We start from the raw sequence: 24,750 nt of genomic DNA on the forward strand, positions 1-24,750 counted from the left end.
ATTAAAGAAGTTTAAGGATTTCTCTGTGGCACAGATAAAACGAAGAATAAAGAACACTCAATGAATAACCTGGAGTTATGACTTCAAGAGAAAGGTGTAACAGAGCTGATAAAAGTGTTGACTCATGTCTCAGAGACTGAGAGACAAAAGCAGAAAATCCAAAGTCCAAGAAGGTAGGAGCAGCTAAAACACAACAGGGTTGCAGAAAACAAAAATCAAGAGGAAGTAGAGCTCTGAAAGTCAAATTAGACCCAAACACTAATTAAGAGTTTTTTCAGAGCTGATGGAAGCCCAGAATAAGCTCAGAATTGGATCTGTTCCTACCAGCGCAGCAGAGCCTAAGATCACTATTGTAACAGAAGCAAGTCAGTCACCAAGAGGCCAGTCTAGGAAGGAACAAACCATCCCCCCACACACCTTGCTCTTAACACGAGGTAGGAAGGATGCAAGCACAGCCGGACTGCGGTCCAGCCAGGACGAAGCTCTCCCTGATAATGGATAGCTATACAGAATAACAACTGAATATGCCCACACAAGGTGTCCATTAGCCTGTCAAAGAAAATAACTAAAATCAATCATCTATTTGTGGCTCGGGATGTTTTATCAGAGTTCCTTTCCGTTCCCCCATGGAGATGCACCAAAGGAGGCACTAGGAAGAAATGTCCTAGATCAGAGGTCAGCAAACTCTGTAAGGGCCAGAGAGTCAATATTTTTGGCTCGGTGGCCCATACAGTCCCTGTCGCAAAGTTCCACTCTGCTGCTGTAGCAGGAAAGCAGCCACCAATAACATGCAATCAAGGAGGTTGCTGTGCTTCGATATTACTTTACCAAAAATGGCAGCCAGCCAGATCTGGGCCCTCATGACAGAGTGCCACCCCCTGCCCTAGACCTGAACAGGTATCTTAGGTAAGATACCCCACCCAGGCCAAAAGCCAAGAGAAGGTACTGGAATGTTCCATCAGATGTGCCAGCCAGAGTCATCTGCATCAGGACCAGACTCTCAAAGACTGCATTTCTATTCTCCATAACTTTCTAGTAAAGTTTACTGCTGAAAGCTCCAACTACACTATGGCTCAAACTGAGAAGACAGGACTTCTTTCCACAATTATCCAAAGACAGATTAAAAAAGGAGACAAGCTGGAGTTTTGTTAGGGGTGTAGGTTAGGGTTGCACTGGCACCAGGACCCAAGAAATTCAGGGGCACTGGTGTGGCGTAAAGACCAGAAGGCAGTCCAGCTAGAGACTGGAGCTGTCTCCCAGCTCAGGTGCATAAACTTAAGCCTCCAGGAAGCACTGTTCAGAATGTGCCAGAAGTTCTGCTTTGGGAAAATGTATCTTCTTTAGATCCAACCCTGTTTTAGGAGTTGGGTTTTTTTTTTTAAGATTTATTTTATTTATTTGTACATATAAGAATTGGGGTATAGGCCAGAGGTGCAGGGGTGAGAGGATTCATCAAAGACAGAGTGGGGAGCAGAACAGGTAGACCTACTGAAATACACTGCTGAGGGGAGCAGCAGGCAAGATAGGAGAGGTCTGCTGCACCGTATGGGTCAGCTCCCAGGCCTAGGATCAGGGATCAAATTCATGCCACAGTGGCTGGTGATAGCTTGAGAGCTCTGAGACTTTAACCCCTGCGCCACCAGGGAGACCCCCAATGGAGCTGTTTTAGTCCTGTCCAAGGTAGATTAGGAAGAAAAACAGGTGAATAAATGCACAAAAGCAAGCCAATGTTGGTGGATTGAGCTGAAAATGATTACCATTGCTTACCAGCGGGAGAGGTGGAGAAGGGGGGACCATGGGGGGAGGGGTACCAGTGGATTAGGATGGAGGACTATGGGTACCTTGGTGGTGGGTGTGGTGTGTTGACACACATCTGAGGATGTAGGAACCTATACTTCTAGACACTGTTGTAAACACTGTTGTAAACGTTACTGTAATGAAAAATATTAACACTATTAAAGAAAATAAAGTTAAGTTCACAATTTTTAAAATCATCTTTTAAGGGGGCGGGGAGGAAAGAAAATAATTGCCATTACTAAACAAGTAACATCGCCATGCATTTGGCGGTAGCACTCAAGTAACAGGAACTCCTAAAGAATAACCAGTCTCGTGCCTCCCTGGTGGCGCAAGGGGTTAAGATGCAATCAGTGAAGCTATCACAGACACTGCAGCATGAGTTCCATCCCTGGCCAGTCTGCTGCCCACATGGCGCAGCAAACCTCTCCTGACTCGCCCACTGCTCAGCAGGGTATTTCAGTGTATTTCAGTCAGTCTGCCTGTTCTATTGCCCACTCTGTCTCTGGTGAATCCTCTCACCCCCCCACCTCTGGCCTGTACCCCAGTTCTTGAATGCATAAATAAATAAATTTAAAAAAAAAAGAATAACCAGTCTCTCCCTGCAAAGCCACATCAATAGCAATTTCTTTGAGTAGTGGTCAGTAATATGACAACAGGAAACATGATGAGCAGCAGGCTTATAATCAATGCCACATCTCATTAAATAAGGTAATGCCAGACCAGGCACCCAAAATGATCTCTAGGATCCCATACATACATATACATGTAAATAATATACGTAAATACCTCTAGGACGCCTATGCATACATATATATGTAAATAAATCTTTTATTAGTAAATACTTCTACTTCTCAAATAAGTGGATTATGCCACTTTGAATCATTGGGATATAACTCATTTCAAAATAAGATGAACACTAGCTCAATCAGTTACTTAGAACAAGACAATGGCTGAACTAACAGATCTCAACGCAAATTCACAGATGCTACAAGGAAAAATCTCAAGCTCCCTTCATTTACAGAGTACAATACAAGGAGGCCACACAAGCTCACAAGTCAATTCAACAAACACCCAGTGGGTGTCTAACACACGTTCTGACCCTGTAAGGCCTCTCCCCTCAGAGAGCTCACAACAGTTAAGAGATCAGGAAGTGTGGTGAATATAGAAGTTGCCAGTCTTGTCCAGAGGAAAGGCTATTTATAATTTCTCCCAAGACTTCAGATTTCCCATAGAAATGTTTACAAGTCATAGGTAGGAGAACAGAATGGCAGTTATCAATTCCAAAATAAATCATATCAGGCGTGGATACAGTGAGAAAGGTAACAGACTAGAAATTAGGAGAACTAGACTCTAATTCCAGCTATGACAGAAGCAAGATGTGAAAATGGCTTAATTCCAAATATTCTCATGGTTCTTGTCTTTTTCCCAAAGACAATTTATGAAGTTGGAATATTTGCTCTAATAGGCCACGATCACACTACAGTTAAGTCATGTTACATACCTCTTACACAATCCTCACAGTCCACAGTATGGCTGTGATTGGCATCCCCATTTAATGGATAAAGAAGCCAAGTTTCAAAAAAATTCAGGAATAACTTGTCCAAGGTAACATAAGTTATAGTGGTGGAGTTCAGCTACAAAGTCAGGTCTGCTGGTTCCAAAGCCTATGTGCTTTCTACCACAAAATAATGCTTTTGAAATGTCTCTTAGGAATCATAAAATGGTGATAAATTCGAAAGTTAAAATATGGAATACCAAGAATTGCATTAAGTTCTAGAAAGAACAGAGAATGGGAAGGAAGAGATGAAGAGAAGTTGGCCAGAAATAGAAATGTGCTCAGTGTCAGCAGGCAGAGACCTGGAGCTTTATGTATTCCGTAATATCCTGCAGAGACCAAGAACATTAAATTATTAATGTGAGTACACTGTGAGGAAGAGGGGGGAGAATGAGGTACTCCCCTACTCTGTATGGCCAGTAGGAGTTAAGCTGCACAATTTCTCTGGAAGCCAATCGGGTGTTGGGTGAGTGACATTAAAGGTACAAACACTCCCTGACTCAGCTATTCCACTTTTGGGAATTTACTCACATGTTTATAGGCAGAAAAAGTAAATACAAGGTTATTCACTATATGGATCAACAAAAGAATGGAAACAACTTAAGTGCCTACAAGGAGCAGATCAATTAAATATGTGTTGATGTATTCATTGAATAACACGCTATGTTGTCACTTCAAAATATTAAGGAAAAAAATTTTTAAAAGATAAAGGCAGGTGTTCTTGGTATATTGTTATGAATGATCTAAATTCTATAATTAAAAGAAAAAGGCAAGGAACTGAACAGTGTGAAGAACATGCTGCCACTTGAGAAAATATAACACAAACACACACGTACCTGATTGTGTGAGTATATTCATACATACAAATACACACACCAACATCCAGCTCTTTAGGAACTTATGATATTAGTAGTTGCTTTAGAGAAGGAAAATGAGGGACTGAAAGAGGACAGAATCTATTTTTTCACCATCTACCCTTAGATGCTATTTGAAAATGTTTGCCTGTTGTATGACTTACTCATTCAAAAAATTTAAATTAAAACAATTACAAGAATGAGTAACAAAAAAGCATGCCTGCGTAACCACACACACACACACACACACACACACACACACACACACACACACACTCACACACGAGCCTGAGACAGCATCTGCCCACATTGGCTCTCACTTTTTCCCTTTATAAAGCTTCATCCGGTTCTGGGAGGTTCTGGGGGTTCCCCTGGGATGGCATCCTCCTCCTTTTAATAATAAACATCTTATTTTAACTTAAAGCACAACTGCTAATCAAAACTTAGCCAACCAAGGCTCATTCCATTCTAAACACTGACACCTCTTTTCTCATGGCAGCTCCCCAATTAGAGAAATTTGCCTAAAATAGCTAGTTTTTTCTTTACATATTTTTTCAATTATGATATCATTACACAAGTATTTTTACTATAATATTTTTAAGGAATAAAACTGCTTGAGCCCATCAGCCTCCGAGGAGCGCTGCCTCCCCAATCGCACTGTTACAAATTTCTAGCGCTTTAAAACACAGGCGGCTGCACAGCCCTTGGGCTTCCCAAAAGCAGCCCAAGAACATGCATTATTGGGGGGGCAGCGCCCCCTGGTGGCACTTTAAAAAAATACAAAGGTTTTGAATAAACAGGTAAATGATACTTTTTAAAGCAGGATGGCAAATTTCACAAGAAATTCAATTAAAATGAACAAATGTGAGGAAATACTACCTTCTAAGCGCTGTTGATAGGCCTTTTAAATGTATTTAATGAGACATACTTCTCCTAGCAAACAAATCTAGCTTTACAGGATTGGAGATCAAACATAAATATGAGAAAATCTTCTCAAAAACCCCTTTGCCCCATTCACTCTACTGATGCTATAGCATCACGTCACCTCTGAAAACTAAATAAGGGACATAGGTAATAATGCCCGCTGCTATCCCTCAGCTGATAGAACTGCACCCGTAGGCATCTCATAGAAGACCCTCTCCTCTGAAACCATGTATTGAAGCAGGCTCTGTTTATATAGAACACTGGAAGGGACCAGCAGCAGTAACGCCTGCAAACCAGTTTTTAATGTACCTCTCAACTCGTAATAGCTAATTTCTCCAAAAAGTTATTGGGGCCTACAGGGCTACAAGTCAACGAAGGATGTTATCCTCCTAATCCCTGAACAGGGGCTTTCAGATTGCAAGATCTGAAAGTCAAATTTCAGCTCACACACCTATAATCTGATGACTTTAGACAAATCACCTTCAATCTCAGTTTCCTGCTCTGAAAAAATGGGATAATACTACTTATCCTGTAGGACAGTTCTGACGACGAAGTGCTGAGATAATGTTTAAGGAAGTACTGAATACTGGTACACACTACCTTCTGCCAGTCTGAGCTAGATAAATACCTAATTGGATCATGTTAAATCCCTGCTCAGTTTTTCCTTTTTTTTGGATTTATTTATTTATTTATATAAGCACTGGGTACAGTCAGAAGCGCAGGAGGGTGAGAGAATTCACCAGAGCCTGAGTGGGGAGCAGAACAGGCAGAAGGACCGAAGTACACTGCTGAGGGGAGCAGCGGGCATGGCAGGAGAGGTCTGCACACCATGTGGGACCCTCGCTGGTGGCCGGGATAGAACCGGCGCTGCAGAGGCTATGGGCAGCTTCGCAGCCCAGTGCTCAACCGCTGCACCACCAGGGGAGGCCCTGCTCAGTTTTCCAGTGAGTCCTCTGTTGCCTCTTTGATAAAATCCAAACTCACCAGAATCCTTGAAGATCTAAAAATCTTGACTATCTGGCCACTGCCTACCTCATCTCTCACTACTCCCTACAGTCACATAAAGATCCCACATTCACTCTTGCCTAGAGTGACCTCTTTATTTTCTGTCAATCAGTTCCTATTCATCTTTAACACTCAGTTCAAAAACTCCCTCTTCAAAAAGGTTCTTTGGCTCCTTAATCATCCTGGGCTTACCTCAATCAAAGAATTCACCACACATTATTCTTGTTTCTGTCTTCCCACTAGATTATGAATTCCAGAAATAGGCTATACGGTTTTAGGGCTGGACATCCAACAATTAGTCCATAGTAGAGTCTTAATAACTGCTGAATAAAGTCATGAATGAAGGCACCCAATAAAGCAGGTATCCAAAAGCTGTTCTCTTTGCAAGGAAAAGATGTACCCGTCAAGAACCCTTTTTGTCTTCTGTCTAGTCAAAGATAGTTTTCTAATTGGAGAAGACTTTCAAATTGAGTTTACAAAAAAATAAATAAGAGCAATTAAAGCTTCATCTCAAAGCAATTGATATTCCCTTTCCCCACCCCAAATTCATATTGCACTCACCAGGGAAGGGCTGGCAAGGATGCAATGGAAATCCCAGTAGAAAGGGAGACCAGCGAGCTCACTCCGCACCCGCAGTACCAGAGTGTCTGCCACACGGTCACAGGAGAATATAGCTTCACTGGGGCAGGCGGTGTCCTTCAACAATGGAAGCAGCAGAGCATCCAAACGACTGAGAAAAGCAGCAGGGGGGGCAGTCAGGCGCTTGTTCAGTTCCTAAAAAGACAGCAGGAGTGGTACAGGGTGAGGGGGATAAGAGGAAACTGATTGCCTCCTAAGTAAGTGCAAAGGAAAACTCTGGATAGCGTGAGGGCAGTAAGCATGGGGGCAAGGAGGAAATTCAAAAACCACCAGGCCTGGGCCTCCGTGGTGGCACAAGGGCTTAAGTCACGGCACTATGAGGCTGTCTGCAGCCACTGAGCATGAGTTCGATCCCCAGCCAGGGACCTGACCCACATGGTGCAGCAGACTTCTCCTGTCTCACCCACTGCACCCTTCAGCAGTGTGTTTCAGTAGATCTGCCTGTTCTGTTCCCCACTCTGTCTCTGGTGAATCCTCTCACACACACCCCCCACACACCTCTGGCCTGCACCCCGGCTCTTGTATGCATAAATAAATAAATCCTTTAAAAAAAATTTTTTTAAAAATCAGGCCAGAAAAGAAGAAAACAAAGAGAGTCACAAAGATTGACTCACTTTTTCAATTCTGCCTTATAATAAAAGTAGCATAGAGCGCGCGCACGCGCGTGCACTCACACACACACACACTCAGAGTGCGATATGGAAAGGACTACAGATAGAAGTGCAGGACACTAACTGGAATTTCTCAACCTGACTTGACCTTCCTTGACAACCTGGAAGGTGGTGTGCTGTGCAACCCCAGTCTTCACTAGGAAAGAGATGTTCCCCACACCACCCCATAGCAGTACTTCTCTTGCACTTACCTTGGCTCGCTGGCTGACCACACTAGCGTCCACTTGTTCGTGCCACACCTGCTGCAGATCTGAGACCAGCAAGGCATAGCCCTGCGTGGTGATATGAGCTTTGGCCAAGAGGGATTCCTCAGCAAGCTGTAGACATGCCCAGGGTTGCATCAACAGGCCTTGCTCCAGGTCCTCCATCTGTAGGAGATGCTGAAATAGCACAGTGGCCAGGGTACTGTCAGCCTAGAGGGCACCATTCTACAGGGCTATCAAGTCCCATATCAGATAAGTGTTGTGAAAATCCTCCCTCATAAAACATAAAGCCTGGATTGACATATCTACCCCACTCCCCCCAATACATGAGCCTCTGAACACCGACTTTACTACCTCTTGGCCACTAAAAATCTATTTAGAATTTTGAGAGATTTTCCCCCTATACTAAGTTCCTAGAGGGCATAAAATAAAATATCTTTTCTCTACAGTGTTTAAGTTTCAGCATAGTTGGTGTGTTTCTGCTTCTAATAATGTAACACAGAGACCTAAACCATTCCGGTTGTACTGTTATAGTGTTCCTAACAAATATGTCAATGCCATCCTTTCCCAGAACTTCTAGAAGGCAGTTCTTATAAAACAGAAAACATAAGCATCAAGAATGGAAAATTCAGGGCCTCCCCGGTGGCACAGCGGTTGAGCACTGGGTTTCAAAGCTGCCCGCAGCCTCTGCAGAGCTGGTTCCATCCCTGGTCACCAGGCAAGGGTCCCACATGGTGTGCAGACCTCTCCTGCCGCCCGCTGCTCCCCTCAGCAGTGTACTTCGGTCCTTCTGCCTGCTCTGCTCCCCGCTCTGGCTCTGGTGAATTCTCTCACCCTCCCACGCTTCTGACTGTACCCAGTGCTTGTATAAATAAATAAATAAATCTTTAAAAAAAAAAAAAGGAAAATTCAAATTATTTGATGATTATCTAAAAACAAAACTCTGGAGGGCCTCCCTGGTGGCGCAAGGGGTTAAGCACAGCACGATGATGCTATCAGCAACTTCTGCAGCAAGAGTTCAATCCCTGGGCCGGCCAGAGAGCAACCCACATGGCACAGCAGACCTCTCCTGTCTCACCTGCTCCTCTGAGCAGTGTATTTCAGTAGATCTGCCTGTCCTGCTCCCTACTCTGTCTCTGGTGAAGCCTGTCACCCCCAGCACCTCTGCTCTTGCCCCAGTTCTTGTATGCATAAATAAATGTTTAAAAAAAACTTGAACAAAATAAAAACAAAACTTTAGAATGTATCAGAATTTCATATGTGTACGTGCACATGCATTCCCTAAAACAGGGATCCTTCTTCTAGAGCCTATGCATGTGAATCCTCTGGAGTTGCATGCAAAATTTGTTCTTATGTGAATATACAGGTTTAGGGGGAAGAACTCCATAATCATCCCAAATGCTCAAAAGGATCAATGACACATCAAAGAGAAGTGAACAGATGAGCCCAAATTGCTTCTTCAAGACAGTGAAGGACTGAGAGATCATGAACACGGGACACAGCACCCAGGCTAAAATGCTGAATTAGCCTCCATGGTGCTCATCCCCCGCACCCCAGCCTCCCTGCTGCACATCCCGGAACTTCTGGAAACCAACATTTCCACTTCGACAGCTAAATTAGTAGGTTTAACCTAGTAGATGCTCAGTAACTATAGTTACTTGACAGGAATTTTGATCATTTTTCCTGTGGGTAAAAAAAAAAGTGATATAATTATTATTTCAGTCTAGAAATACAAAGTGACGGGGGAAAGACTCTTGGAATAATAAGAAAATAATAGGCATTTCTTAAATTTCGTTAACATGGTAAACAGGCTTCTGTTCCTCCAGTCATATTTCTCTCAGTCTGAGCCACCATAAACTAGGTTTTGAAGCACGGCCTTGTAACATAATTTAATTTTTACAGTCACTAGATGGGCGGAATACATAATTTTTTTTATTTGTAGCAGCTTCAAAACCTTGTTTTGGGAGAATGGTACTCCAGTGACATTTCCCAGGTCCTTCCTACCAGAAGGGGTCTTAAACAATGATGAAGCGTGTCTTCACTAGGCCAGAGCTCCACGTTGCCAAAGGTCACAAACCCAGGTGAAGTCATCAGCCTTTCTCTCTGGGCACAGGCACCCCAATATACATTTTAAAAGTCACCAAAATTGGATTATCCTATTCGGTCACTTAGGCAAGCCTGGAAGCTCAGGACCCTTAAACTGTGTGGTCGATTGTAGTTTGGTTTGGTCTGGGGGTAGGGAAGGAGGTAGTTAAGGACGGGCCAGGGTCAACAGGCCCCACAAAAACATCTGAGCCCTTCAGCACCTCTGGGGGGGCTGCTCCCACACCTGCTGAGCCTGGGGCCAATGAATCTCAACTTTTTCTTTTTTTCTTTCAAGACCGCCTTTAACCATCCCGCTCATCAGATTTCCCTGTTTATTACTCCGGCCTGAAAGGGAGGCGAGCGACTAGGGCCACAGCGGGGCGGGGTGGCCTGAGAAGGGGGTCCCCACGGAACCCCGCCCCGCGGCCGCAGGGCCCTCTCGGCGCAGTTCCTCCGCCGGCCTGCAGAGGGCAGCACGGCCCAGCGCGCCTGAGGCTGGCCGCGCCCCGTCCGCCTGCAGAGGGACAGACGTTCGCCTCCTTTACCACAGCCCCACGCAGGAACTCTGGCGGGCGTCCACCTTCTACCCGCCCTCGCTGGAAGGCGCTTCGCCTTCCACCATCCATTTCTCCAGCACCAGCTTCGCTAAGACGCGGCCCGGGGCGCCTCTAGGAGCTACAGGACCGCCCCCGGCGGCTTCCCCCCGCCCAACGGCCCGCCCACAACCCTCGCGAGCCCCGCCTCGCAGCCGGGAGGCGGACTGCGCACGCGCGGCACGCGCGGCCCCGCCCACCCTCGGAGGCCTGCTCCGGAGCGCCGGTCGCGCGCGGGTCCTTTAAGAGGGGCGCGCGCCCCGGCCCGAGCCAGCCCGCGGGTGCGAGCAGCCCCTCCCCGCCCGGCCCCGGCCCCGAGTCCAGCCGGACCCCACCTACCGTGGTGGCTGCGAGAGCGTCCGCCCTCCTCACCGCAGGGCTGGCCGCCCGAGAAAGGCCTAGCGTGGAGGCCGATCCCCCCCCACCACACACACGAGCGCGCAGGCGGGGTCTTGGGGCAGTGGGCGGGGCCCCGGCCCGAGTGGGCGGGGCCCCGGCCCGAGTGGGCGGGGCCCGGCCCGAGTGGGCGGGGCGTCCGGGCGCCGGGAGCTGATTGCAGGAGCGCCCCGGGCGTGCGGGAGGGGCGCGGAGAGCCGCGGGGTGCGGCTGCAGGGGTGCGGAGGGCGAGGCTCCCTGGGCTCGCGCTGGCCGGGTGGAAAGAAAGAATGCCCTGGGAGCCCTGTAGAGGGGGTCCGGATGTGGATTTGTGGATAAACCCGTGTCTTGCCCCTTCCCTCTGTTTGTCCAATCTCTTTTTTTTTAATCCCCCAATAAATCGGAGGGTTGAACGTCACTAGATTAACTGTCCTGTCCTCCCCGGCGCTCCAGTTGCTAAAAGCCCTAGGCATAAGCCCCAGGGTCTGACCTCATCCTTCACCTCTGGTCTCATTTCTCCCAAAATTCATCCCCATACTTAGGCTCCGTCACCACTGGATACCTGCGCCTCAAAATTCTAACCATCCATTTTTCACAACCAAAAATCCTCCTCACTTGTCGAGCAAGTCCAGGTTTAGTACTGTTGCGGAAAAGGAAAGCCTTTTCATCTGTTCCCAATCAGAATTGCTTCTTCCTCTTTGCTCCTACTGCATCGTTTAAATCTTTATTACAGACTGCTTTCTATTTTGGATTTTAGTTAGTAATGACATAAGTTTTTCTTTAAACTGAAAGTACCTTGAGTGAGGCAGGGACCCTGTCTTATTCCTCTGGGAAGGTCCAGGACGTTGAATGCCAGCAGCGTCATTCATATTTATCAAGTAAATGCTGGGGTTCAAATGGTATTGATAGTTCACCAGCAGAATTTCATTCATCCATGGCTCTCTGTACCATGCTCCCATGCAGTGGAACTTTGGCCCAATGAAGAAAGGCAATATCTAACTAAGTGGGGCTTCTAAGTGGGCCCATTTTATACAGGAGGTTGCACACATACCCACACACATTCTCTCTAGGAGAAAGTAGAGCCTGGGAACTAACTCCAACAAATTGGGAGATAAGGCTATACCAACCAGGGCAGATATAGAAGGCCTGGTAATTACTGGGACCTATGTTCTCTGTTAGACCCAGGGCACTGCTCCCCCAAACCAGATAGCAAGTCAGCTGTCTCTCCTGGCTCAGCGGGCCCTCTTTCCTCATTCCCAGGGTCATCAGGCAGTGGGCAGAGGCAACGGAGGGGCTGGGGGATGCAGGGACACAGGTTTTGGACAGGGACAGGAAGCTGGTACTCTTGAGCAGCCTTCTCCCTGGACTTCTGAGGCCGCCAAGCTTCTTGGGCAGTGAAAGGAGATGGCAGCCCTTGACCTAGACCTCGCTCCAGCCGTGTTCCTGCAAGAGAAAAGTTGATTGGGCCATTGCTCAACCTAGGGAGTGATGACTTCTTAGATACTCCCCAGCCTGTTAGGACCTGGCCTTAACTTACCTGGAACGGTGTTCTCTAGAAAGAAGCCCAGGAGTCCAGCCAGGAAGATGGGCTCTCTGAGCAGTGAGCACAGTAACACATCCAAGGGACTCCAGCCTACAGGGGGTTAGGGCCAGGCAGGAGGGGAATTCTGATCCTATGCAAGATCAAGGATTCTCATCCTTCAGGCCAAAAACCTAAGTCTTGGATTAAGGACACATCTTTCTGAATTGTTGCTCCGTCTCTCTCAACCCCCCACCCCACCTTTGTCCCTCTCCTCTCCATTTCCCACACCCCACCTTCCCACAGGATCCCCACATCACACTCTTTCTTCTAAGCATCCACATGCCCACCAGATATGCTTTGATTGTTCCAGGCTCCCTTTCTCTGGAAAGTTTGGGATTAAAGGCCCCTCATGGGCCTCCCCAGTGGCACAGCGGGTTGAGCACAGCATTGTGAGGCTGTCTGCGGCCTCTGCAGTGCAGGTTCAATTCCCAGCTGGCCAAGGAGATACCCACATGGCGAGGCAAACCTCTCCTGTCACACCTGCTGCTCCCCTTAGCAGTGCTTTCGGTCCGTCTGCCTGTTCTGATCCTGGCTCTGTCTCTGGTGAATTCTCTCACCCTCCCATGCCTCTGGCCTGTACCCCAGCTCTTGTATAAATAAATTAAAAATCTTTAATAAAAATAAAATGGAAACCTTTAAAAAAATAAAATAAAGACCCCCTCATTCCCCACTTCTTACCTACTATGCTCTAGCCTGGGTTTCTCAACCTCAGTACTACTGACATTTTGAGGCATATACTTCTTTATGTGGACAACAGAGGTTGTCCTGTGCATCGTAGGATGTTTAGCAGCATCCTTCTCCCCACTAGCGACCAGTAACAATCACTTCTCTGCTGTCTATAACAGTCAGAAACGTCTGCAGGCATTGCCAAATGTCCCCTGTGGGGCAAAATCACCTCCAGTGGAGAACCATGGCTCTTTATTAACGTGAGCTAAAAAAACTCACCTGTTTGCTGCTCCCCAAATATACCCTGTGACTCCCTACTTCAGTCTTTATGATGGCTCCACCATCAGGAATGACCTCATCAAATATGTTTAAATCTGGCCATCTTTCCAGACCAGTTCAACGTTACTTTCTCTGAAATGTGCCTGGATTGTCTCAGATGGAAACCATCTCTCACCTCTGAGCAGTGCAGCACTTTATTGGAACCTTTCTTGCTATGCCCCACACATCTCATCCTTTTTACCAAACTGTACCATCTGTAGGCCCCTTAGTGCCCTAAAGGGATAGTATGCTGCTCACTAAATGTGTTGAGCAAGTGGACGAACTGTTCACACCAAATCCCAGAGAGGGTGTGAAGCCAGGAGCTCGGAGAGCTGGAAGCCTCCAGCCCTAGCTTTCCGAGGACGCTGAGCAACACAGCTCCCCTCCCCCTCCCACCTGTGCTCAGTAAGGCAGGGGCTTCCCAGAGCCATCTTGGCAGCAGCAGGGCCATGAAGATGGAGAAGCCGACATTGAGAACATTCCTCCCAGAGTCGATGTCAGCCAGGTAGAAGCTGGAGAATCCAGTGGACAGAATCACCGCCTGGGTCACCCCCAGCACCCCACCTGTTTCATAGGGAAGTAACAGAGGGGTTGGAGAGGGCTGACACAGAAGGGGCTAGTGCAGGGAGGGGCAGGCCATGATGGAGGGGACCAAAGACTCATTTCTGATTCTGCCAGAAGCCCAGTCAAGAGGCCAGAATGGGCTGAAAACTGACTGTCTCTGTCCACACATCGGGGAAGCTACTCAGAAAGAAAGGGTGCCAACCACAGCCAATTGGGCTACCAGGGAGGAGGGCACTGCTTCCCTACCAGACCTGCTGATATGCCTGTCTACTCACCAAGGACAGGCAGTGGGATGGTGGTGAGGAGCTGAGCCAGCCTCGGGGAGAGCCCCAGCACCACAGAGAGCAGCCCCACCAAGTAGGCCACTCGCCGGGATGCAGCCTGCGTGAAGAAGGGATGTTGGAAACAGCCGCCTCCTTGATCAAGTTTTTGTGTGGCTAGTCCCTCCTCATTCTTGGGATTCTTCTCATTCTGTGACCCTTTCAAGAAGCATCTCAAGATCTCTGCCTCGGATCCCTAAGTGGTCCCCTTTATTCAGCCACAGTCCCACCACCTGCTTCCTTTTCTCTATAGCACTTAGCACTGTCTGAAATTATCCTACTTTGTTTCTTAAATTGCCTGGCTCTCCCTTTATCAACTCCCCAGGAGAACAGGAACTTTATCTGACTTGTTCTTCCGGGACTCCTGTCCTAGTACAGTGCCCAAGGCGAAGAAGTTCAGTTGTGATTCAGGGTCCCCCCATAGTCCCTGTCCCTAAATGAGATGATGGATAGAAGGCACCTGACAGCTGTGCACAGCTGGCCATCTACCCTGTGAGTTGCCTTCTCTCTACTGCATCTCCAGCTACCTCCACCCATCCCCATCCCCATCCCCATACCTGAATAAGACTCATTGTGCCCACATTGGGGAAACTGGATGCAGTGCCCATGGGGCTCCCCAGCAGCCCAGCCAGCACACTGCCCAGGCCTTCCAGGCTCAGACCTCGACTGCAGGCATGTGGAGGTGGTGAGGGCAAATGCAGCAGCCGACCACACAGGGAGTAGCAGCCCAGAGAGCTGGTGGAGGCTGCCAAGGCCATGGAGATGCCTGCAGCCAAAGCCCTGGGTGTCAGCAAGGGCCAGTCCCATTCAGCTGGGGAGAGAGAAAGAGCCACCTTGGGGCCAGACTCAAATCTGGAGCATCCCCCCGTCTCCAACAGCCTGCAGTGGAAAGAGTCCTACAGGCTCTGTTGTCTTTGAAGATAACGCCTTGGGACAAAACTACTGGACTCTTAGGATAAAGATTCATCCTTTTACTGTGTTCTGCTAGGAATTTTTTATCTGATCCTTCCCTCTCTCTAGCCTCCCTTCCTCCATTCCAGATACACGTCCTTGTTCAGGTGCCTTGTCCTTGCTGTGCCACCAGCCACCACAGTGCCTTTGCGTATGCTACGCCCACCCCCTAAAATGCTCTTTCTTGCCTTTATCCAGTTGGGTCCTAGTTATCTCTCACATCTCAGTTTAATGACCACTTCCTCAAGCATACCTTACCTGACCTTTCTGAAAGTAAAAAATTTAACAAATTCCCTATTATAATGTTGCATTACACAATGTATCTCCCCTTTGTTACACTTACCAGCTGCAATTTTAGTTACTTTGGGTGACTATTAGTATCTGTATTCCCCAACAGACTATAAACTCCATGAGAGCAGCTACTGTTTATCATTAGCAATCCTATTATGTGCCCAGCACATGATCAACATTCAATAGACCTTTATTAAATTGATGAATGAGCACACTTCACATATAGTGACTCTTAAGGCAACCTTAGAACACCAGCTCAAATGCCTAAAAGCCAAGGTAACATAAATGAGCAAACTGGGTGAGGAGAATTGAAAGGGTTGGGACTTTCAGAAACTATAGCTGCCTCTTAACACCAAATAAAATACCTTTGGTGAGGGCTAGCACTGCCCCGCCCCCCGCCACCCCCCAGACTGGCAATTTCTCCTGCGTGTTTAAAAAAAATGCAGGATTTAACTCATAAATGAAAGTCATTAAATCTTGAGTTTAGAGGAAAAGACACTTTTCTTTGAGCAAGAGGACTGGAAGAGGCCCCTACCTGGGTGCGGCAGCCAGAACCACGGTACCTGGGTGGTGGCAGACAGCTCCAAGGGGACGCTGCTGAGACCCAACAGGGCAGAGAGGATCCACACACAGGCCACTGGGACCAGCACCTGAGGAGCGAGACTGAGACAGAGAAGAGCCCCTCCCACAGAACCTTCCAAACTGCGCTGGAGGAGGAGACAGAGGCTAACCTTCCATAGCAGCCCTTCTAACCTCCCAGCCCCTGCCCAGACCCACCTACCGAGAGCAGCCGGAAGGCAGGCACTTGAGTGTGAACTGACGAGTCTGAAGCTAGCCTCCAGGGTAGTGGGGGTAACTGGCAGGAACCCAGGTGCTGAGAACAGATCACCAGGAGCAGGATAAGCCTGGGTGAGAGAAGGAGCTTTAGGAACATGAGGAAGCAGGGGGTAATGGAGGTGGAATGACAAAATACCATAAAATGGGGGCCCGGAGAAGAAAGCCCCCATGGAAGGGGTTGAACCTGGTAAGGCTCTGCCCTCTCCCAGCCCGCACAACCCACTGGTCACACACATGCACCTCACGCCTCTCAGGACTTACGTACAGCAAGGCCAGGCCCCAGTGAGCAGAGCAAAACAGAGCCACTTCCCTGTGGACAGAAAGCCCTGCCACAACCAGGCTGGGGGCCAGCACCAGGGGCCCACAGTGGGGGAGCACATAGCCAGGACCGCCGAACAGCCCCAGCATGGCCTGCAGCAGCCCGGATACCACCACTGCCCCAGATACCTGGTCAGGTGGAGGAGAGCACAGAGGAAAAACATTCCGCAGATTGAGTTGACCTCAGCCTGGACTTTCTAACAAATTCCAGGGTGAGTTCTCCCCCAGGCCATCTCAGTCCCTCAAAATGGGAACCTGAGCTTCCCCACTCCCCACATGATCCTTAGCCCTCCTGCTCCCTATCCTCCGGGACTTACTTCTCGGAGAGATGTGTTCCAGAGCTCCGGGCTGTGGCAGCCAGGCCCCCCACACAAGCGCAGCAGGGAGGCTGGGAAAAGTTGGGGGCATGGAGAAGAAAGAGGGAAATGGGACAGGAACCCAATACTCTGCAGTCCTGGCTGATGCCTGGCACAGCTCCAAGACCCCACAGTGCCGAGCAGTCCCATCACTGCCCAGTCTCAATCTTGCACCCACCTACACCTGCATGTGCAGATAAGACCCCCCCCCCAATCCTGCCCTCACCACACACCCTTGCTCTCTGCTCACAGTTTCCAGATGTCCGGATGGCCAGAGGTAGCTTCTGGCTGGTCAGCACCAAAGCAGGAACAAGGGACTCTAAGGATGGAGCCTGGACAAGAGGCAGCCTGTAGGAACAGTCCAGCCCATCTGGAAATATGGGCAGCCGAAAGGACTCCCCAAGCTCTCCTACTCTCCTGGGCCCCATACCCCACTATCCAGGGAGTCCCCCTCACCTGCTGCCTATTGAAGTTTGCAGAGCAGTAGACACACCACACGAAAAGAGACTGGAGGCCAGGAGCTGAGCAGGGGAGTAAGAAAGTCCCCCTGGGGGAAGATTTTGAAGCAGGAGCAGATGGAAAGCACAGAGCAGTGAAGTGAGGACCAAGATATGCTGCAGGTGGAGGAATGAATACAGAGGGGCGATCTTCAGATATAGGCAAAAACATCTATTTCCAGAAAGTTTCTCATGACATACCCAATTCCCTCAAATATCCATCAGCCAGCCCCAACTACTGCACCTGTCTCCTACCTGCAAAGCCAGAAGACAGCTGAGGCCCCAGGGCAGAGGCCCATGCAGAGAAACCCAAGAGTGAGGGGGAGCGGGGGCAGTGGGGGCTGGTGGCAGAGGAGCCAGGGTCTCCTGGGAGCCCAGGGGTCTGAGTTGGATGGGTGGGGGTGGAGATGGGCTCATGCTGCCCTGCCTTTTGTCTTGTCTTGGCTGCCCTGGGCCAGAGTGAAGTAGAGTGAGTAAGAGGTCAGAGTTTGTGTGAAGTTAGCTGCCTGGAGTGGGAGAGGGTGGGGGGCCAATGAAGCGGAGCAGAGGGATGAGGGATTTGAGGCAGGACCCGGCCCTTTCACCTTTGCCCAGCTCTTGTGCAAATTCCATCACCCATTAACCGGGGAAACATGTTCTGGAGCCCTCCCCCCAAGACTCTCCATCTTGGTCCCCTTTGCCGGGTTCTGGAAAGCAGGACGGGTGGGGAGGAGACCTATAAATAACCTGGGGAGATTTTACAGACCATATTCCCTCTTCACCACCATTTGTTGGGGTTTTTTTTTTGTTGTTGTTTGTTTTTTTTAGATTTATTTATTTATACAAGCACTGGGTACAGTCAGAAGCACGGGAGGGTGAGAGAATTCACCAGAGCCAGAGCAGGGAGCGGAACAGGCAGAGTGATGAAATACACTGCTGAGCGAGCAGTGGGCACAGCAGGAGAGGTCTGTCGCGCCATGTGGGACCCTTGCCCGGTGGATTGAACCGGCGCTGCAGAGGCTGAGGGCAGCTTCACAGCCCAGCGCTCAACCGCTGCGCCACCAGGGGAGGCCCTTCACCACCACCATTTGGAACCACCTCAGTTGCACTGCAGATGTCAAACCTTTCAGGGCCAAGCCCCGGGACTAACTTAGAAGGAAATGCGGGCACTATCCTTACATTGTGCATGACAAAAGCAATGACCACAACATTGTATAACATTCTCACTGTAATATAAAGGGAAAATGAAGTTTATGGTAACAGGGTTTTCAGTATGTGAAAGCGTGGACTCAGCTAACCCAGAAGGCAATGATGTGGCCATTGACCACCCCCACTCCCCCAGCCAGGATCGCTGTGAATGTGGTAGTCTGGTGCCTGGTGACACACACACCATGGGCAGTGCTACCACTGGTGACTTGATGTTCCAAAATAGCGAGCAAGTTCTTGGTAAAATGCCGAACAAAGCAAAGTACACTTTTAATTTATACAGACGTGCTCTCCTGGAGAACTGAATCCTCAAAATATGCAAATCCAATTTTGCATTTACATGTAAAAAAAATCAGATCGTTCTAGACTCATAAACATGAACACGTTTTCATAGACAGATCTCCTTCGACTTACAATGGGCTTCCATCCTGATAAACCCATCTTTAGCTGAAAAAGCCGACACTGGGTGCTGCAGCTCGCTGCCTCCGACCAGCATCACAATTGTGGCACCTTGATTCCTATGACATGCACGTTGCTTCGACACCATCACGAAACCAGAAATCATAGGTCGGGAATGACTGTACATGATATTCGGTCAGTCATACAAAAGCTGTTGGTAGTTTTTCATAATGAATGTCTAAGCATTTCAGATGTCTAGCATCCTGCCCAGGCCAACTACATGCCAGCAGTATCCCCTCAAATTTATGACAACAAATTTAAGTTTTTATAAGATTTGTATTTGAAAAGTTTTTAAACATCTGTATATGAGAAGTAAACTTTTAAGTTTTCGAAGTGCCCCCTAGGGGGCAGTGCCACCCCTCTGTGAATCGTCTTTCGCCATCCCAAATACCCTCAAGCCCAGAGGCCCAGAACAGTTTTTCTTCTGCCAGGGATAACCCAGCCTTGAAGTCGGGATAGAGGGATGTCCTCGGAACTTCCATCAAGGAGACCAGAGGGCTGAGCAGGATCAGGACTTGGCCCCTCTCCCTGAGGTGTGCTTCAGGATCCACAGGGTGGTGCTCACCCAGGACACGGCAGTCAGGACTAACCCCAGGCATAGTACAGTCACCATCTGCATCCCTCAGCATCCAAATAGAGCAGTGCTAGGGGCCCCAAGGTGCTGGGAGCAGGGACAAGTCTGAAACGGGAAGGTGTCTATGCCCATCAAACAATAGGGAAGTGTGGAAACAGGGCTCAGAGAGAATGAGTTGCAAGATGAAGATGGGTCAGGGAGGGAGGCTCAGCACAGCTATGGGAAGAAAGTTCTTCAAGGGATGCCGCAGAAGGAAGAGTCCAGGCCATGCAACTGAAACTGTTTATTGAAACCTCAGAGCTACAAAAGCGTGAAAAACCCAGATACAAAGCAGCAGCCAGAGACACCTGTGAAGAGACCACCCAGGAGAAGGGAAAAGAAGTCTGGGAGCAGGGGACTAACAAGAGAAAATTGGAAACAAAAGGGCAAGGCAGAAGATCCCAGCAGCCTCTGGCTCCGTCAGACTACATCCAAGGGGCGGGCAGGGAGAGGGTTGCCCACCTCACCCACCTTCCCTCAACAGCTCCCACCTCGGCCCTATCAGTCCCTGGCTGGCCTGCTTCAGGGACATCACACAGACCCGGATCAATGCTTCCTCCCTTCCTCACCCCACTTCTCCCAGTGCCTACCTTTACCCTTCCATCCCAGGGAACTCAAAAGCAAAGATCTAGAAGAGCCCAGGAGAGGTGAAGAGATAAGGGCTTCTCCTCTATCTGTGACAGGCCCATGGTCACCAAGCTGAAGTGTTCCCTGGCACCATCACCACCCTGGCCAAGCAGCCAGCTGGTCACTGAGATCCAGGAGAGTGAGTGACCTTCAGTCCTGGTCCATACCCCCTTAAGCTCCATCACCCAGGACAGGGGACCAGCCAAGGACCCAGAGAGGTAGAGAGGATCTAAATCAAGCCTTGCTCCTCCAGGTTCTCAGGGACTCCCAGCCTCTGAAAGCATTCTTCGGAGCCCGACCTAGCCTGGGAAAATGAAAGACTTGAGGCGGGCCAGCTCCATGATGCTGAAAAGGGAACACTGCTGGGGCTGGGGGAGCAAAGAGGGCATCGGGCTCCAGGACCAGGGTGGAGCCAGGCCGTGGGTGCGGTACCAGGGCCTGGGGGGACCAGTGGGAACCGTACGGTTGGGGTGGTGGCAGGTTCGGCAGGTTGGGGAGTCCCTCTGGAACTTCTGACAAAGAGAGCAGTGCTGGAGAAGACTGGGAGGGGCGGGAGGGTCAGGAGGAGGCAACGGTGGAGGAGTCAGTGAGGCCAGAAGATTTCCCCAGAGTGAACGCAGCCCGACATCTCCCTCCAGGCAGTTGGAGACGTTGGCAGGAGACGGCAGGCACTGTGGCATGGGGGAAGGAGGTCCGCAGCGTTCCAAGAGGCACCTGGAGGCCAGTCTGAGGTCCGGGGGGCCAGGTGGGGGGCTACAGGACAGCCCTAGTGATTGGTTTATTACAGCCACTGATGCCACAGCCAGGGCCACACTGCTCACATATGCCACGGCTAATAGGCAGGAGAGCTGTAAAAGAGGAGGTTAAGAAAGGTCAGTGTTCAAACACCCCTCACCCCAAACTTGCTTTGGACTACCTGCGACATTCCTTGCCTTACTGCTAAAACCTCTGTTCAAGTTAGAACTCACTGTCACCTCCCACTCCCAGATCTTTCTCCTGAGCTTCTCACATTTGATTTATAATAACACACCCTACAAACCACTGTGCTCAAGTCCCCTCTCTGTCCTGAATCCCCTTACCTTTGCCAGTCGCTGGCACAGGGAGCCTAGGGCCAACTGCCAGGCCGGCTGTTCCAGAAGCACGCTAAGGTCTGTGTAGGTGTACCAGCCCCGCCGCCGTCCCTGCTGCTCAGCCACACTGTGGGAAGGGGAGCAAAGACAGAGATTGTCTACATGGCCCTGCAGCCAGCCCAATTACTCTCTTTCCCCTTGGGACCGCCCAGGAAAACTGCGGAGCATGTTAGACAATACAAGTTAGCTACCTGTTGATCCAGAAACAGAGAGTGATACCAAGGTTTGTATTTTAAAAAAGCTTTTCCTATCCTCCCGGGGTGATTATGAAGAGAGCAGACAAGCCAGGGAGCCACTACCTTGGGCACTCATCTCTATTAAGCTCCTCAGGCTTAGACTTCAGCCCCCAAATCCCTTGAGTGCCTCTTCTAACTTCTAGGACCTACCAGCCTTCCAGCCAGTTCAGCACCTCAAAGATCTCCCGTGGGTCAGTGTAGAGACGCCAATCCTGTGTGTAGAAGAGAAGGGCACCAAACCAGGCTCAGAGTTGAACCACACAGTAAGAGCTGTTGATAACAAGAGCCACAGCAGCAGCCACAACCACCATAATGTCTAACACCTACTGGCACTGAATATGTGCTGGATACTATTCCAAGAGCTTCTATGTATTAGAAGCTCTAATCCAGTCACCACATTATACCCTCCTTGAAGGGCAAAGTGGGAAAATAATCCTGAGAATGATCCAAGTCCATAGCGAGCTCAGAGTTGGGGGGCACAGAAAGTCTGGAAGCAACTCATTAGAACCCTGTAAGCTGGCCTCCCCTGTTGGCGCAGGTGGTTCAGCACAGTGCTGTGAAGCTGTCTGCAGCTTCTGCAGTGCGGGTTCAATCCTGGGCAGCCAGCGAGACACCCACATGGCGCGGCAGACCTCTCCTGTCGCACCCGTGGCTCCCCTCAGCAGTGTACTTCAGTCTGCCTGATCTGTTCCCCGCTGGTGAATCCTCTCACCCTTCCCACACATCTGGCCCATACGTACCCCGGTTCTTGTATGCATGAATAAATAAATCTTAAAAAAAAAAAAAACAAAAAAAAAAACCCTGTAAGCTAAGCTCTGGCTCAGAGTGTACCCACTGGCCAAGAGAGATGGAGGGATGTTCCATTCCTAGCCTCGCCACACCGGGAACCCCAAAGGCTATGATTGGTTCAGAAAGGATAGAAAGAGAAGATATTAACAAGGACCGACCCAAAAAGAACAGGCAGAAAGAAATGAAGAAAGAGCAGATTAAGACAAAAATACACAGGATGAAAAGAATATGAAGATGGCCCATGGAAATGAAGCAGGAGAAAGAATTGTTACTTACCATGGCACTCAGGAAGCCCCTTTCCAGGGCATTGAGAGTGGGCACGGCCACGCCCCCCGCAGCTCCCCATTCATCATTGAAGACTTCCTCTTCTTCCCCTTCATCGTAGAGATACTTACTGGCCACCATCTGCAAATAAGCCAGAGTTAGTGCCAGCAGAGCTTGCACCCGGACTCCGGGCTCACCAGGGATAGAAGGGGGAAGAGACACCTTACCATAGAGATCAGGAACAAGTCAGAGGAGGACACATGCTGTAGGTAGTCTGGGTTTCGGTGCCGGAGTCGCTCAATGTACACGAGTGCTAGCATCATCGCACACGGGGAGATGCATGCCTCCCTGGGAGGAGAAGAGAGTCAGTAATTAAACCCAAGGGTCTTCTGGCTCTTGTAATTCTTATGATGCTCCTACCTGGGTCTTTACATCATCTCCTTAGAGATAACCACTGGCCCTCTAGGGCCCAAACACTCTCACCCTGCCTCCCAATTTCAGGCTCACCGAGACACGTGAGCTACGTATTTCTTCTGGAGTCGGCGAATAGGGCTTGGGGCTGCTTTCTGGAGGAGTTCCACAGCAATGTCTGGAGGGGAGAGGGAGACACGGGGGTAAAAGCCACAGTGAGCAAAGAACTCCCCCACAAATCCTCATCAGCAGAAGACCCAGATCTATATTCTCTGATGCTTTGGGGACAAAGCCATGGTGATCAAATTCTCCTATACTGAGACAAAAACCGAGTTTCAAGTTTGAGTTTCAGTTCCTTCCAGCTTATTTCCCTGTCACCTGAAATTACCTAGCTTTGTTTTTCCACTCTTGTTCCTTTGAGAAAACAAACATGCCTTGTTTATCTGGGAAACATGATGGATTCCCCTTGAAAAGTTAAGTTTTTGGTACACCAATCAAGTGATATAGATCTGTATGGTAGCGGTGGGGTTTTTTTTTGTTTTTGTTTGTTTGTTTGTTTTACTCATTTGGGCTTTTTAAAACATGCAAACTATAAACTGGATCCTTACACCAAGTACCAATGAGTTAGCTATGACGAGACAGTGCAGCTCATGGGGTACACCTAGAGTCATTTCGGTGAGGCTGACAACCCCATTTTCAAGCTCTCTACTTGCTCAGGAATACACCCGAGTCTAACCTGCCACTGGGCTGGAGAGCTCTTCCAGGCTGCAGTCTCCTTCCCAATCCCAGCCATAGTAGAGTCTCCTCCGGATCCGGGCACTCAGCTTCTGGTGTCCTGGGAGGAACTGAAACAGGGCCGGAGAGTGGTGGAGGGTGAAGGGCAGGGAAGGGTGGAGAGTCTGGCTCAGGGCTGGAATGGCTCAGGGCTGGCCTGCCCCGCTGCTAGTGGCGCCCGTGCCCCACCTTCTCTGGATTGTTTGTGAAATGCAGCCAGTCCACCGGGGGAGGGATCCTCCTCCAGCGAGGGACTCTTATAAGAGGTTCTCCGAAAAGGATCCAGCCTGCCACCCTTAACCCCATTCCGGTACCCCGCGGCTCTCCCTCAGGGCCCAAGCAGCCGGGGCCTCGAGTAGGCAGGACTCGAGCGGCTGCCTCCCGGCTCTGGGCAGAGCCGTCAGGCGAACTCACGGCGCGGCTCGGGCCCCGAGGGGCCCTCCTGGGGCCGCCCGCCCCCAGCACCGGGTGGCCGGGGAAGGGGGCGGTCCGGGCCACGAGCTCACCGAGAAGTCCTGGAAACCGGTGAGAGAAAAGGTGCCTTCTTCGTCCAGGAGGAGCCCGGCCAGGTCCATCGCGCCGCCAGCCGCGCTCTACAAAGGTGGAAGCGGAGGGAAGGAATTTTAAGGGGCGCGCGGAGGCGTCCCGGCCAGCCCGTCCACCTGCCCGCAGCCTCCGGGCCGCCGCCCTAGCAGTGCCGCCCCCTCCCCTCGCGCGGACGGCGGCAGGCGGAGCCGGGCGGGCGCCTCTTCCTCTTCCGCCCCGGGCGGGGCTCGGGGCTCCGGCGGGGCTCCCGAGGGCCAGGGTGCTCACCCCAAGGAGTAGACGAGAGTCCGACCGCGAGGCGCGTGCTCTGCCTTT

General features: G+C 49.9%; 3 protein-coding genes across 4 annotated transcripts in view; all 3 read right to left on the reverse strand.

Annotated features, from left to right (window-relative positions):
- Positions 1-7,813, reverse strand: part of NHEJ1 (non-homologous end joining factor 1) — a gene marked incomplete at both ends in the record, with an annotated part of 75,997 nt that extends 68,184 nt beyond the window's left edge. The window contains 2 exons of the mRNA XM_084246390.1: positions 6,697-6,909; positions 7,637-7,813. Of these exons, the coding sequence (XP_084102516.1) occupies positions 6,697-6,909; positions 7,637-7,813 (390 nt within the window). The remainder of the gene's footprint in view (positions 1-6,696; positions 6,910-7,636) is intronic.
- A 4,041-nt stretch (positions 7,814-11,854) lies between these two features.
- On the reverse strand, positions 11,855-17,818 carry SLC23A3 (solute carrier family 23 member 3; the record flags this gene model as incomplete). Of its 2 annotated transcripts, none has more annotated exons than XM_084235886.1 (12): positions 11,855-12,144; positions 12,239-12,334; positions 13,664-13,831; positions 14,107-14,212; positions 14,709-14,962; positions 15,929-16,043; positions 16,175-16,298; positions 16,496-16,677; positions 16,866-16,936; positions 17,155-17,252; positions 17,361-17,518; positions 17,657-17,818. In XM_084235886.1, 12 exons carry the CDS (start codon positions 17,816-17,818, stop codon positions 11,855-11,857), a joined length of 1,824 nt encoding a protein of 607 aa, XP_084092012.1. The 2 variants fall into 2 exon arrangements, with proteins under 2 accessions (XP_084092012.1, XP_084092011.1); XM_084235885.1 differs by having other exon boundaries at positions 17,131-17,252.
- A 2,143-nt stretch (positions 17,819-19,961) lies between these two features.
- On the reverse strand, positions 19,962-24,467 carry CNPPD1 (cyclin Pas1/PHO80 domain containing 1). Its single transcript, XM_084244106.1, has 8 exons — positions 24,396-24,467; positions 23,852-23,960; positions 23,212-23,293; positions 22,932-23,052; positions 22,717-22,845; positions 21,802-21,863; positions 21,365-21,482; positions 19,962-21,133 (listed from the first exon to the last, which is right to left on the reverse strand). Exons 1-8 carry the CDS (start codon positions 24,462-24,464, stop codon positions 20,585-20,587), a joined length of 1,239 nt encoding a protein of 412 aa, XP_084100232.1. The 5' UTR covers positions 24,465-24,467; the 3' UTR covers positions 19,962-20,584.
- Between the last annotated feature and the right edge of the window lie 283 nt (positions 24,468-24,750).

The sequence above is a fragment of the Talpa europaea genome (genome assembly GCF_964194135.1).
Source record: "Talpa europaea genome assembly, chromosome: 1".
Taxonomy (NCBI): domain Eukaryota; kingdom Metazoa; phylum Chordata; class Mammalia; order Eulipotyphla; family Talpidae; genus Talpa; species Talpa europaea.